General features: G+C 53.0%; 5 protein-coding genes across 5 annotated transcripts; 3 read left to right on the top strand and 2 right to left on the bottom strand.

Annotated features, from left to right (window-relative positions):
• Nucleotides 1-51: 51 nt before the first annotated feature.
• BD324DRAFT_651119 (putative 3-hydroxyisobutyryl-CoA hydrolase) lies at nt 52-1,880 on the bottom strand (the record flags this gene model as incomplete). Its single annotated transcript, XM_022018272.1, has 8 exons — nt 52-525; nt 573-598; nt 649-1,070; nt 1,121-1,313; nt 1,366-1,500; nt 1,556-1,637; nt 1,694-1,807; nt 1,851-1,880. The coding sequence occupies 8 exons, from the start codon at nt 1,878-1,880 to the stop codon at nt 52-54; spliced, it is 1,476 nt and encodes a 491-aa protein (XP_021870702.1).
• Nucleotides 1,881-2,211: 331 nt separating this feature from the next.
• Nucleotides 2,212-6,864, top strand: BD324DRAFT_626630 (hypothetical protein). Its single transcript, XM_022015912.1, has 11 exons — nt 2,212-2,422; nt 2,471-2,528; nt 2,575-2,632; nt 2,673-2,767; nt 2,808-2,914; nt 2,953-3,786; nt 3,833-5,360; nt 5,397-5,822; nt 5,862-5,918; nt 5,958-6,040; nt 6,080-6,864. Exons 1-11 carry the CDS (start codon nt 2,370-2,372, stop codon nt 6,768-6,770), a joined length of 3,990 nt encoding a protein of 1,329 aa, XP_021870701.1. The 5' UTR covers nt 2,212-2,369; the 3' UTR covers nt 6,771-6,864.
• Nucleotides 6,865-7,754, bottom strand: BD324DRAFT_626623 (hypothetical protein). The gene is made up of 4 exons (XM_022015911.1): nt 7,529-7,754; nt 7,327-7,421; nt 7,144-7,221; nt 6,865-7,092 (listed from the first exon to the last, which is right to left on the bottom strand). The coding sequence occupies exons 1-4, from the start codon at nt 7,725-7,727 to the stop codon at nt 6,922-6,924; spliced, it is 543 nt and encodes a 180-aa protein (XP_021870700.1). The 5' UTR covers nt 7,728-7,754; the 3' UTR covers nt 6,865-6,921.
• A 228-nt stretch (nt 7,755-7,982) lies between these two features.
• Nucleotides 7,983-10,576, top strand: BD324DRAFT_651116 (hypothetical protein; the record flags this gene model as incomplete). The annotated part of the gene is made up of 4 exons (XM_022018271.1): nt 7,983-7,995; nt 8,043-10,129; nt 10,174-10,321; nt 10,362-10,576. The coding sequence occupies 4 exons, from the start codon at nt 7,983-7,985 to the stop codon at nt 10,574-10,576; spliced, it is 2,463 nt and encodes an 820-aa protein (XP_021870699.1).
• A 515-nt stretch (nt 10,577-11,091) lies between these two features.
• BD324DRAFT_651115 (SNF2 family N-terminal domain-domain-containing protein) lies at nt 11,092-13,319 on the top strand (the record flags this gene model as incomplete). The annotated part of the gene is made up of 11 exons (XM_022018270.1): nt 11,092-11,157; nt 11,215-11,301; nt 11,357-11,587; nt 11,642-11,821; nt 11,869-11,997; nt 12,034-12,441; nt 12,493-12,532; nt 12,593-12,820; nt 12,884-12,981; nt 13,034-13,104; nt 13,151-13,319. The coding sequence occupies 11 exons, from the start codon at nt 11,092-11,094 to the stop codon at nt 13,317-13,319; spliced, it is 1,707 nt and encodes a 568-aa protein (XP_021870698.1).
• Between the last annotated feature and the right edge of the window lie 55 nt (nt 13,320-13,374).

Here is a 13,374-nt window from a genome sequence, read left to right as displayed (position 1 = left end):
GAGAGCACATGAGGAATCCCATCGAGTCTCACTACATGCACTGTATAGTCCCTATGATCTCCTCCAGTCGAGATATCCTCCCTCCTTGACTTCACATAACCTGGAGACCAGGTCCTTCACTTTTGCCTGCATCTCCGTCTCCCTAGGGCCCCCAGATTCGCCCCTGTCGTCTAAGACTCGATCTATCAACTCTGCCTCAGTGACCTTGAAAGCTCCAGCAGAAGGAGCGTATCCCTCGACTTTCGCCATGACCTCCAATTGGGACGGCAAGCCGTATCTGCCAAATTGACCCCAGGTAGAATCAGGTCCCTTGGTCTTCTCAGACACGGATGGCGGTTGCAAGTCTAATTCTGGTCTGTGCTCTTTGATTTCTCCCTTCAAGTCGAAGAATTTGGCCTTGATGTCTGCCGGCGACACAGCAGGATCGGAGATGTCATTTGGTTGCCAATGTGGCCGGTCCCTGGACTTCTCAATTAGGAGAGATGATACGCCTGTAACAAAGTCATTCGTCGAGCGATTCTTGCCCTGCGCATACATCAGCGAGTAGGAAGCAGAGTAGAATGGCTGCTTACTGCGAAAGCGGTAGCCATGCTCATATCTACGAAGACAGATCAGCGAGGTTTTATTTAGCTCGCAAGATCAACCCACCATTGTCTAGCGTCACATCTAATCGCTTTGCATTCTTGGCCATCCTATATCCCTCAAGAGCCACAGCCATTCCAGTCGGAGATCTCGCGTCCATGATCGTCTTCTGTTCCCGAGCCCAAGCTCGGACCTCCTCGCTAAGCTCGAAGTCGTTTGAGGCCCTGTCCAGCTTTTCGTAGATCTCCTTGATAGTCTCGCAATCAAAAGCTCGATCCAAAAAGGCCATGATCTCTCCCTTAATTGGACTGTGACCGTCTCTAGATTCTTTCGATGACAACGCAGCAGATCGAGGAGGTACAGGCGAAGTGTGATTGGCAATGATATTAGAGACTTGAGTGAGATTAGGGTTTGAGAGCTGTTGAATTTCCTGCACGATGGAGTCCAGGGCCGATTCCGAGACGTAATGCGTTGCAAGACCGAGCTCGCTGTGGAGATTGATGAGCAAGAGTGACTTTCTGATTCTCTGTGGACATACTAGACGGCTCGACCGTACAGATCGTGGCCGGTGATGGCTAGCCATGCTCCAAGATTGCCGTCGAGTTGAGCCAGATAATAGTTGACACCAACGTCCGGTGCGTAACCGATTTTCGTTTCCGGCATAGCAAAATGTGTTCTCGGCGTAGCAATGCGTATAGGAGCAGGAAGAGCGATACCGCAACCACCGCCCACTGAGAGGAATTAGAAGACGAATCTGCAATTTCACGGCGACCTTTCACTCACTGACAATACCGTCCATCAGAGAGACATATGGTTTGCCCAAACGAGCCAAGAGCCAGTTAAGCTCAAATTCGTCCTTGAAGAAGGGCAAGGCGATGTTCTGAGCTGCATCCCCCTTTTTTAGGTCTTGTATCAGACCTGAAGAAGGACGTCATAGCTAAGCTTTGCCTCGACATTAGATCCTTGAGCTCACTTTTGACATCACCGCCGGCACAGAATGCGCGCTCGTCTCCTCGAGCGACAATGACTCGGCACAGATCAGATTGACGCCATTTCTGATTGGATCATAATCTGCTTCAGAGCGTGTCTTCGAGGACCGGTATCACCTCACCTTGATTTCGGTCCTCAACGAAGTGATCATCTCGTGGTTTAGCGAGTTGAGCGCCTTTGGCCGGTTGAGCCTATAAATCCGCATCGAATCTTGGCTCTCGTATACCACAGGCGCCTGATGTGGTAGTGAGCATACCGATACATGCGTGTCGGCTCACATCTGAGGGAAGCTTGACATCGTTGGTCATCTTGCTGTTCTCTTTCTTGGAGCTCATGTGCCGCGAAAGAGTGGCCAAGCGTGTCGAAGCGGTCAATGACGATGATGGGCCGGCAGAGGAAGACTTGGCTACCATGCGGGCAGGCAGCCTGATGAAGGAGGTCATGGACAAGAGCGACCGGCTGCTTCCAAAGAATGACCTTGATCCTTTTGCAAGTCGTTGCGGTGGAGTCGTGAAGAGTTGTCACAACTTATGGCCCGCTCGAGAGTGAGAGATATGATTGAGTTGTGGATAGCAAGACCAAAATTCGGCTTTCGACCATTGCCATGATCCGGTCAGAACTCTCAAGTCCGATGATTTTCCCACGGTCGCGCCAAATCCCTGCGTCAAGATCGTCGTTAAGCAGCGGAATCTTGATATGGGTATCGTCGAATGGAGGTATTGACTTGAGCTCAGCGAGCTGTCCAGCGGCGGGGACATTCTCTCTATGGACCTCTGTGAAGCTAGAGCACCGTCAGAATGGGTGTCAAGGGCTTATGGTCCTTGCTCAATCCGGTCGCAAGACCGGTCCAGTGAGTCGTGTCAAACGGCGTAACGGAAAGGGACTCATGTCATGTTAGGATCGAAAGCTTGGAAGGGAAGAAACTTGCGATAGATAGCTCCATCTGGCTCTATCAGGTGTGTTTAACACAGTGAAGAGGGAGAATCGCTGATACTATTCCAGTTTCAAGCTACCATGAGAGACAAAGATGGACGGGTTTTGGTGAACGCCCATGTATTAGGTATGCGAATATGGGCAAGCTCAGCAGCTGAGAGCATCAGGTTTTCTGCGGCGTATAAACAAACTTCTATTCCACGGCATCAAGCCCGTCTTCGTCTTTGATGGTGGTGCGCCCGCGCTCAAGCGAGCAACGATCGTAAGCTGCACATGATATCCAAAGGCTCAAGGAATGCTAGGGCGAAAGGAGAAGGAAGAAGACTGGAGCAGCTGCGAATCACGCAAAGACAGCGGAGAAGCTCTTTGCTGCGCAAATGAGACGCGAGGCCGTAAAAGTCACCCAGGCGTGCGTGTCCGGACCATTGCTTAGGCTGACCGGAGTAGAAATCGGGAGGCTAGGGCAGCTCGAGAGGAAGCTGCAATGGCCGCTATGGCGGCGAGATACGACGATGAGCAAGGGGATGAGATTGCCTTCAACGCAATCTACTTGGAGGATTTGGAGGGCCGTGGGGAAGGCAGCCGACCACCACCTCGACCATTTGCGCCACCTGGTCCAGGGAGTTCAAAGATTGTCGCCCCTGTTGAAGAGCCCGACCCCGCTGAGCAGCGACGAAAACGGTTTCGAAAACACGACCCGTACAAATTGCCTGCAGCTTCCGTGCCTGCCATGTCCACAGAGGAGAAGCCGGATGCCAGATTGGCTACAGAAGCAGAATTAAAGCATTTCATCGACGAAATGCACCCCTCCGATATCGATGTCGAGTCTGCCGAATTTCGAGCGCTCCCAACCGAAGTTCAGTATGAAATTATCGGTGATCTTCGAGTACGATCCCGACAACAGTCTCATCGCCGTCTGGCGGATATGTTGCGAGCTGCTCCTACCGCGCTGGACTTCTCGATGGCTCAAATTAAACACCTGAGTCAACGGAATGCCCTGACTCAGCAGCTCCTCGAGGTGACGGACATGGTAGGTCATGCACACCTTACTATACCCGTCCGAATTGCTGCGGAGAGGAATCGCGAGTATGTCTTGGTGAAGCGAGGAGAGAGTGAGGGTGGCGGCTGGGCCTTGGGTATCCGGGAGGGAACAAAGGCGAATCCTATCAAGGTGGATGAGGAAGGTCCATCGAGAAATGGAAAGACTAGCCAGTCTGCTTCATCAGAATACGACTCGGAAGACAACAGCGACTACGGAGATGATATCGAGGAGGTCTCGGGGTGGGTGGGGACATCGCAATTCGGGAGATTTACTTATTTCGTCTAGTCCTACACAACCCAGCCTGGCCGCTCCTCCATCTATTGACCCAGACCTCAGGGAACATCGGCGCCGGGAGGTTCTGGACGCGATCGCGGCACGTTACAAGGGCACGGGTCTTTCGTCGATATCGATCAAGAGGGGGCTATCTTCTCGTCCGGTTGTTGATCGGGATCAGCCCAAGGTCGAGCCGACTGCCAACGATGAAGCGCTTGCCCTGGCGCTGCAGCAGGAGGAGCTCGGCTCAGACGAGGATGAAGCAGATCCCGAACTAGCGAGAGCGTTAGCGCTCAGCCGGATAGAGAAGGAAGAGAAGCCAGCGGAATCTACAAATGTGTCGGAAGATGGAGAACAAGATGACATCAAGTTGTTTGATAGTGAGGAGGATCTGCCGGCTCTCAAGCAAAGACATGCGGATTCCGATGAGGACCTAGAAGAAGTCTCATTAGTGCCATCAGGTCGTTCAACCCCAGGGAATCTGTCGATCCTGGATATCTCAGGTGCCCCGTCCCGCGATATCGAAGGCAGCGAGGATGAGATGGACATTGTAGCTATTCCTCCACCCTCTTCTGCGCTACCACCGAAGCCACATCTCGCCATCGGTCCCGCTCAAGCAGCGCTGGAACATGTCGATGATGCTCTCGAGGAGGCCCTGCAAACGAATGATGTTGGTCATTCAGCCTCTGTGGTATCGCCTCCAGGTCCGACCTTGGCCATCCGTCCAAGCAACCGTGCTACTGTTCGTGCAGTCAACACGATGAGTACTGCCCCCGTCCGTTCGCCACCAACAGATGTGGGCAGGACGCCGGGAGAGGCCATATCAGCCGTACCAAAGCGGTCGGAGACGATGTCAAAACCAAGCGTTGGGGCAACAGCATTGACACCGTCACCCCGCGCCTCCCTACCTGTCAATGTCAAGCCAGGCACCGACAAGGCCCTGATGACGGTCAGTCGTTCTCAGGCACAAGCTGCTCTAGCCCGTGAAGATCGATACAATTCTCCAGACCTTGATCACGACGATCCCTTGCCGGAGGATATCCGGAATCAGCACCGCCAGCATGCGGATCCATTACTGGCTTTCACCCGATACGATTTGGAGGAAGAGTCTCTCCCTGATTTGCGACCCGCCCGCTCGAGAAGTGCGTCGAGCGGGCAGCTAGTACGTATGGACGACGTAGACGAAGAGGACACCGATGAAGGAGAGGATGAAGACGAGGGCAGAGAGCAGGATGAAGATCGTTCAATTAGATGGTCAAAATCGCCATCGCCTCGACCACGAACTCGACCACCACTTCAGACGGAGCAATCAGGAGAGACTATACCATCCGAGGTGGAAGAAGACGACGGCGATATGACGCGCGGGGATATGGTGGCCGAGGAAGATGACTATGCCAGATTTCTCGCCTCAATCAAAAACAGAGATCTCAACGAAGTCCGCACAGAGATTGACGACGAGATCCGTGTCTTAAATGCTGCTAACAAGGTTGCGATGCGAGACTCGGACGAGATATCCCAGGCAATGATCGCTCAGATTCAGGTGAGTACCTAGCATTGCGCATAAGCTCACCTTCAGACACTCCTTCGCCACTTTGGTATACCATACATCACAGCACCCATGGAAGCCGAAGCTCAATGTGCCAAACTCGCCGAGCTCGGCTTAGTAGACGGGGTCATCACCGATGATTCTGATGTCTTCCTATTTGGTGGCAAGCAATGCTTCAAAAACATCTTTAATGATGCCAAATATGCCGAATGCTTTCTGTTATCAGATATCGACCGAGAATTATCCCTCACTCGAGAAAGACTCATCTCCCTGGCGTATCTTCTTGGATCCGACTACACTATCGGCTTACCAGGTGTGGGCCCCGTGGTGGCTTTGGAGCTGCTGGCCAATTTCCCGGGGGAGAAAGGCGTGGAGGAGTTCAAGACTTGGTGGATGAAAGTTCAGCGGGGTCAGGATAGTGAATTCGAAACGAACACCAAGTGGAAGAAGAGCTTCGTGAGTCAGACCACCTGCGGCCTCGCTCATTTTTCTCAGAAAAAGCGATATTCCTCAGCCATCTATCTCACCTCAGACTGGCCGAACCCACTCGTCGTGAGTATCTGGAGACTGTCCGGCTCTGACAAGCTGCAGCGCGAGGCTTATAAATATCCCACGACCGATGACTCGGAAGAGCCATTTCACTGGGGCTTTCCGAAGCTGTCTGCATTGAGGGCGTAGGTACTGAGGCCTCGGTGCACTCTGACTTCTGCCAGTTTCTTACACGAGGAATTGTCGTGGTCCATCTCCAAGGTCGATGACGAGCTCACTCCGATTGTGCAACGTATCGCCAGGCGTGGCAAAGTCGGTGCTCTGAATAAACAAGCCACCCTGGATCCCTTCTTTGATCTGTCCGTCGCTTCTGGCAATTATGCGCCGCGGCGACGGACCACCGCCAATGTCAGTAAGCGTCTTATGACCGTGATCAAGGAGTATCGAGAGGCCGAAGCAAGGATCAAAGGTCAACAGCCTGAGGGGTGGGGAGAAATGCTCGCCGATATCGATCAAGAGGATCCTCGCGGTGCGGCCTACGCAAGAAAGGGGTCTTCCCGTCGCATCGGAAGCGAAAAGGCACCATCGAGGGGGTCGCTCAAGCCTAACGCATCTGAGACCTCACTGGCAGTCTCAACCCAGGATGATGATGCGGTCATCGTGGACTCAAACGCGGAAGGGGACAAGCCAGCTAAGAAGCCACCGACGAAGAGAAAGCGCAAATCGAAGGCTGCCGCGGTGGACGGTAGACCAGCGGACCCTATGGGAGAGAGCACCGGTAAGGAGGAAGAGGACGGGGATGGAGACGAAGTGTATGTTGCCAAAGCTGCCAAACCACAGAAATGGAAGAAAGCTCGAGGGTCAAGAAGATGGGTTGGACCTCGCTGGGATGTACGAGAGAAACCGGAAAATTAGTCTATACCAATGTTGTCGCATTCCTCATCGCATCGCAAGAGCAAACTGCTTGCAAGTTGTACTCATTCACACTTGATGTATCGCTAATCCTGAGACACTGGACCACTTCCTTGACTTTGGTGCATATTAGAGTCTGCCAATCACCTAATATTCACTCTTCGTCGTCGTCTTCATGCGTCTCTGGGTTCGGATGATATGCTCCTCCGCCATATTCCTTCTCGAGGCCATTGTAAGGGTATTGCCTTGGAACGGCGGAACGCTCCGGCATGATCTTGGTTCCAATGTATCCTATCAAAGCAACGCAGGCGGTAGCGGTGAGGATCTGAGAACATTAGGATGAGCGCTGCAAGTAAGAGATACAATATCGACCCACCTGAAGAGTAGCTCTGAGGCTTGACACTGCTGGCTTGTCTGGTCCGAAGATACCGAGCATGTCGTTTTCCTCGTGTAGCTGAAGGGATTTCATTAGTAGGCATCGAAAGCCGGCAACGGCGTCGGGGAAAAATCAAGAGGGGATTGGAGTGCTGGAATCCTGGAGTTCAAGATAGCCACCCACCACTTCTCCAAAGTTTCTACGGTTCTGCCTGTCCCACCAGCCCTTCGCTGGACGTTCTTGGGTGAAAACATAGGGGAGTTGGGGATATCCTTGCACTAAGGAAACAAGTCAGCACGCCTTCAACGTGAGCGTTCCACCATTTCAGCGAGGAGAGCCACGAGCAGGCACTCCCATGTGCTATGGGTATCTTCAAATTACTCACACTGTGGATCGATCTCCTCCCCTGGCTGGAGTCGGGAAAAGGCTGCATCCTCTGAAGCTGGGGTACCAGACGATCCCGGAACGGGTCGACGGGTCGATGCGAACCTCAAGCCTGTGACCGCTGACCTCGAGGAGACATTCAATACTCCAGGTGTGCGCAGGGCGCTTGTGATTGATCTAAGCGCTGCTGTCTTGTACATGGTGACCCAGTGTGTAAAGCAAAGATGCTGCAGGACTGTGAGGTCAACGACGAACGAGCTAGTGTTGGACTTTCCGCTTATGTAATCAATATTTTTGGACGTGGTCGCGGGCTTTCATGTTGACAAGTTCATCCTTGTCTTCTTGAGCAAGACACGCTGCATGTGGGTTGCAGGACCCAGAGAAGGCCTTTAAGAGGCCAAGGGAAGCCTTCTGGGCTGGGCTGAAGATCTTACGGCCCGCTGTGAGCATTCATCATGCTCCGTCTACGTGAGTTCCGCATTCCGTCTCGCGATCTCATTCTGACAATCTTTCAGCAAGTAGTCAGAACAAATTCAAGCCCACCAAGCCTGCAGCCAGGCGATCCGGTCCAAATGTGTCTCACCCTCCCCCGGCATCGCAAGTCAAGCCCGTCATCCCCGGTGGTCCTCCTGCATCTCAACTCGCCACTCAGTTACGATCATCAGAGCCTGAGAGTGAAAATGAACTGCCGACGCCTACCGCAACGCAGGAGTCTTCCATCCAGCCTCCCTCAATCTCTTCAACACAGGCTACTATAGGCTCTCAGATACCGACTCTAGCCCCGCCAACGATCTCTAGTCCGGTTCTCCCTCCCGCACCGGGCTCGCTCAACGTTGAGCCAATACCTGCTGCCGATGTCGAAACCACCGCCTCCCCATCCAGACAACAACGCCAGACGTCTATCGCACCGAGTCTGAATACTGTGTCCTCAGTCAATAGAGCCGGTCGCCCAGCTCTGATTCAAGCAGCTGCGGCGCAGGCGGCTATAGCAGTTTCCCCAAAGCGGGTTCGAGGAAGGATCCCATCGAGATCAGCTGTATCCAATAAGGATAATCGCGCCATGTCAAATGACCCTTCTGCGAGCCAGGATGTGCCGATTGCCCTTCCCCAGTCCGTAGGAGCGGCCGACTCGATCGCTATTCCATCGGAGGAGCCCCGGAGCGAGGTCTCAGCTCCTGCTCCACCGGTGATCAATGTCACAGGTCCATCAGAAACTGGACTGCCGCCATCGATCGCATCTTTCATCTCATCTTCGATCAGTCGGGCAACTGAGCTCCATCGGGATCGTGGACCTGAGCATGCTTCGAGCAGTCGCCAGCCATTAACATCCAGACAGGCTGATCTATCTCGAGTAGACGAAGAAGAGGAAGGACTTCCCGCATCGAACAAACGGAGTCGGAAAGCATCCAATCGGATTGTCGAACGACCGATACCCGATATCAATGGTAGTAATACCGAGACGCAAGGTGCCGAGAAGGCGAATGGTGAAAATCGCCCTCCGCCTCCCAAACGCAAAGCTCCGGCAAAGAAACGGACAAGCGGAGAAGCAGGTGATCCGAGCTCTGTTCTAATGCCTGTCAGAAGACCTCAGCGAGTCCGACGACGAGCGTATCTGGATCCACAAGGAACCGACCGAAGTGCAGAGGGAGACTTCCACATCACCCAGAAACGTGTGCCGTACAAGACGAGAGGAGTTGCGGGAACCTCTGCGGATCGGCGACTTGGCGCCAACAAGCAGAAACGAGGGGAAAAAAGCATCCCCGTCAGTATCAGTGTCCTCAATGACGCGCAAGCCGGAGATCATGTCGGCGAAGAGGTGGTCGTCACAGAGACCACAATGGCTGCCTTGGCTACTCATACGACAGCCGGTAAAGTCTCGGCGAGAGGTTTAGTGCTGCACGAATATCTCAAGTCTGTGGAAACGACAAAGAATAAAGAGAGGCCGAAACGAATCGAGGATGCATGGAGAAGAAAGCAGGCCCAGCGCCGAAAGTTGCGAGCCGAGAGGAATGTCCAGCGAGCGGAGCGTCGGCGACATTTCGAAGACATGGGAACCGAAGCCAATGATGTTGTTTCGGAGGACGAGGAGGATTCTGAGGAGGAATTCGAAGTTCGGCCCGAGTGGTTAAGAAGTCTAGATGACGAGGAAGACATTCGACGGGGGAGGCAAACGAGAGATGCAGGCCAAGATGATGACGGGCAGGAAGACCGAGACAACGAGGAGCGTCAAGAGCAAAGTGAGGATGATCCAATGGAGGATCACGAGGTCCGGTCCCATGAAGACGAACACGACGCCGCGTTGCGAGCCTCTGGATTCATCGTTGCGGCGACCGGCAATGGAGAGGAAGGGGTTGGGGATGATGGGGACTCAGATGACGAGGAGAGAGAGGATGGAGGTGAAGATGATGGGGACGGCGTCGGGTACGATTTGGAAGAGTATCGTCGCGAAGTCGAGGAGCGTCGCCGTCGGAATCTGGAGCGGATCATGGGTCAAGGCGTAGTTGAGGAGAACAATGAGTTGAAAATGGTCAACTCGTCGACATATGGACGACGCCCGGTCTCCGAGCGTTGGACGGACGCAGACACGGAATTATTTTTCATAGTGAGCAGCATCTAATCGGTGGAACCACTGCTCACTCGTATCAGGCCTTGTCAGAAGTTGGTCCGACGCCAAGCTACCTCCTCGAGTACTTTCGGGGTCGAACACATCGGCAACTGAAGAACAAATTGAACCGAGAGGCTGAGCTCAATCCTTTGCGTTATAAAGCCGCTTTATCTCGCCGCAAACGTCCAGGTGAGCCACATGATGATGTTCGCTGTTCTGATTCTCGCAGACGCCGCCTTTCTGAACGAAAATCGTGGCATTGACCTCCATGCTCCTCATGAGGCCGAGGTCGAATTGTTCGAGTCGGCAGCTTTGGGTAAAGTCAATGCTCGACGACGTGATCTCGGCTTGCCTGATGAAGAGGCCGAAGAAACCGAGCGTGAGATACCCATGGCCGAAGATGTGATGCGAGACGACGACGATGGCGACGATGATGAACAGTGATGCTCGCAGACGAGTTGTACACCGGATGGATTTGTGCTCTGTAGCGACGACCCGCTTGCGAGGTGGCACTTACCATCAACGTGCCGTCTAGGCATTCACCGCACTGATCTCCTCTAATCCAAGGGGATCCTATCACACTTGCTGATCTGCTCATCATCTCTTGGTGGTCTCAATATCTTATCGTCATTCTCTTTCCGCGAATTGATCTATTCTTGACCTCCGCACGCGCAAGAGAAACATAAGTGTACTTAGGTGCAGTACACCTTGACTCACGCACGACGCATCTGTTGAGTAGCCTTACACTCAAATCTTTTTTCACCTCTTTGCGACTCCAGATTCTTGTGGCCATCATGTACTCGTGGTCGACTGGGGACCCTGCTGTCAGCCATTCTGGCCAGTCATTGATGAGACATCGTCAGATGGGACAGGACTTTCGACGAACAACAAGACGCCGACGTCAAATCATCGAATCAGATCTTGAGCCATCCGATGAAAGTCCCGATCCCGTTGATCCGATGGTGTATGAGACCGGACACACGACAGCGATCCCTCGAATGATGGCGACATTGAAGCCTCATCAGGTGAGCATATCTCCAGACTCGAGACATGATCTTCGCGACTTACATCGCCCGCACTAGATTAAAGGCCTCGAGTGGATGCAGGGCATGGAAGCGAGGGAGGACACTTCAGGCGGTGTTCTCGCGGATGATATGGGCTTGGGCAAGGTGATGACGCGGGAGCCATCCTTTGTCTCCTCTCCCTATTGACCTGCATATACAGACCCTCGAAGCCCTGGCGTTGATTTGCAGCGACGTGCCCGAGAAGGGACAGCCCAAGCCTACCCTCGTCGTGGTGCCTCGAATACTGGTGAAGCAATGGGTAGACGAAATCAAGCGTTACACCCATCTGAAAGTTGGATTCCATCTTGAGACCAGGAGTGAATTCACTACCAATCGCTACAAACGCAAATACGACATCGTTCTAACAACCTATACAATACTCTCTAGTCTCGTGAGCTGCAGATGATCGACAGCCGTGACTGTAGATACTCAAATGAGAATACAGTACAGGGTGGCAGAGTCATATGACCGGGAGGATGTAGAAGCCACGATCCGCGACTTTGTCCTCTTTGGCATCGAGTGGCGCCGCATTATCCTTGACGAGGCACATATGATTCGGACCATCGACACAAAGATGTCACTCGCTGTCCGAAAGCTTATGGGCCGGAAAAGATGGTGTATGACGGTGAGCGTGATTGAGACAGAAGCTCGCTGAATGCCACCGTATGGTAGGGCACCCCGATCTTCAATCATATTGAAGATATCTTTCCCTACTTCTTCTTCACAAACGAGATGTCGTGGGAGGAGTTTCAGGATCAGATCTTGGACCAAGCAGCAGTGCCCGGGTTGGCGAAAGCTAGAGTAGGTCTGTCAGTTATTACGCTGAATCCTGCGCAGGAACTACTGGCGCAGATCATGCTTAGGCGGCGGAGGGAGGAATGCTCCGAGTTGAAGCTTCCAAAAATGTCTCAAGAGGATATCCTTGTGGATCTCGGCCCTGAGGAACAAGCAATATACCAGAATATCTACTCCGACGGCGTCATTTGTGCCAATCCATTTTTGCCGGAGGGCACAGTCCTCAAGTCCCTCGACTTTTCATACGCCCGACTGACATGCCAGAGACAGGCGGCATGCCATCCGGCACATCTCGTCCTTAGCTCAAAGTCACAGGCCCTTGAAGGCCCTGTAGTCGAAGCCGACAGGCCGTTGTGCATGAGAGAACCTTTCGAGCCGCTAGAAACAGTACACCTCACCGAAGATCTTGCTATGGAGCATGGACTTGAGTGTTACAGACAGGATCTGCCGGTGAGCAGAGCAATCTCAATTGTCGGGTGTTGTTGATAGGCCTGATTGCAGGACTGCAAGCTTCCTATCAGCTCAAAGATGAGAGAGATTGGTGTGTGATTCATCCAAGTTTCTGCGCGAGTATGTTGATGAGGTGTGCTCATCTCAAAAGGCCGGATCATCGATCTGATCCATGCCGGCGATCCAAAGGATAAGACTCTGGTCTTTTGTAGCTGGCGCTTGATGCTCGACCTAATGATTCATTACTTGGAGGGACAGGGAAGAAAATGTCTCAGACTTCACAGCAAGACAAACGAGCTCCAACGAGAGGCGATCCTGCAGGGTTTCAAGCGCACCAAAGGTCCAAACATCCTGCTCATGACTCCATTGATGGGTGGTAGTGAGCCAACTTCATAGGATTCCATCAAGTACCTTTCATGTGCAAAGCTAATGGGAAGAAAAGTTGGTCTCAACCTCGCCGCGGCGAATCACGTCATTCTGGTCGACCCGTCTTGGTCTCCCTCCACGGAAAGACAGGCCATCAGTCGAGTCCACCGATTGGTGAGTGGTCCGTTCCTTCCGCACAGTCTTGTGACATTTACGGGGGTCCCAGGGTCAGAAGAGAGAGATGACGGTATGGAAGTTGCTAGCTCGCGGCACCATTGACGAGGACATTGTAGAGAAGTGAGAGCAGCGCAATTTGACAAGGTGACTGAGTCATCGCCCTTAGACAACAACGCAAGAACTTGATTATCTCTCATGTCGTCGAGGGCGAACCCCTTGGAGCGGGCTCAGTTCCAGGTTTAGAAGATTTGAGCAGCTTGACCGTGAAGGATATAGCTAATCTCTATGTCGAGACACCCCATGGTACGACGAGCGTCTCTCAAGACGATCTTTGAGCGAGAGTTAGACTAGGGATGCAGGAATGTGGTCACACTGAGTTCTCCTCCGCTA

This window comes from Kockovaella imperatae (assembly GCF_002102565.1).
Source record: "Kockovaella imperatae strain NRRL Y-17943 chromosome Unknown BD324scaffold_7, whole genome shotgun sequence".
In the NCBI taxonomy this organism is placed as follows: Eukaryota; Fungi; Basidiomycota; class Tremellomycetes; order Tremellales; family Cuniculitremaceae; genus Kockovaella; species Kockovaella imperatae.
Note: the sequence above shows the minus strand (reverse complement) of the source record. Positions and strands in the feature narration are given on the sequence as shown.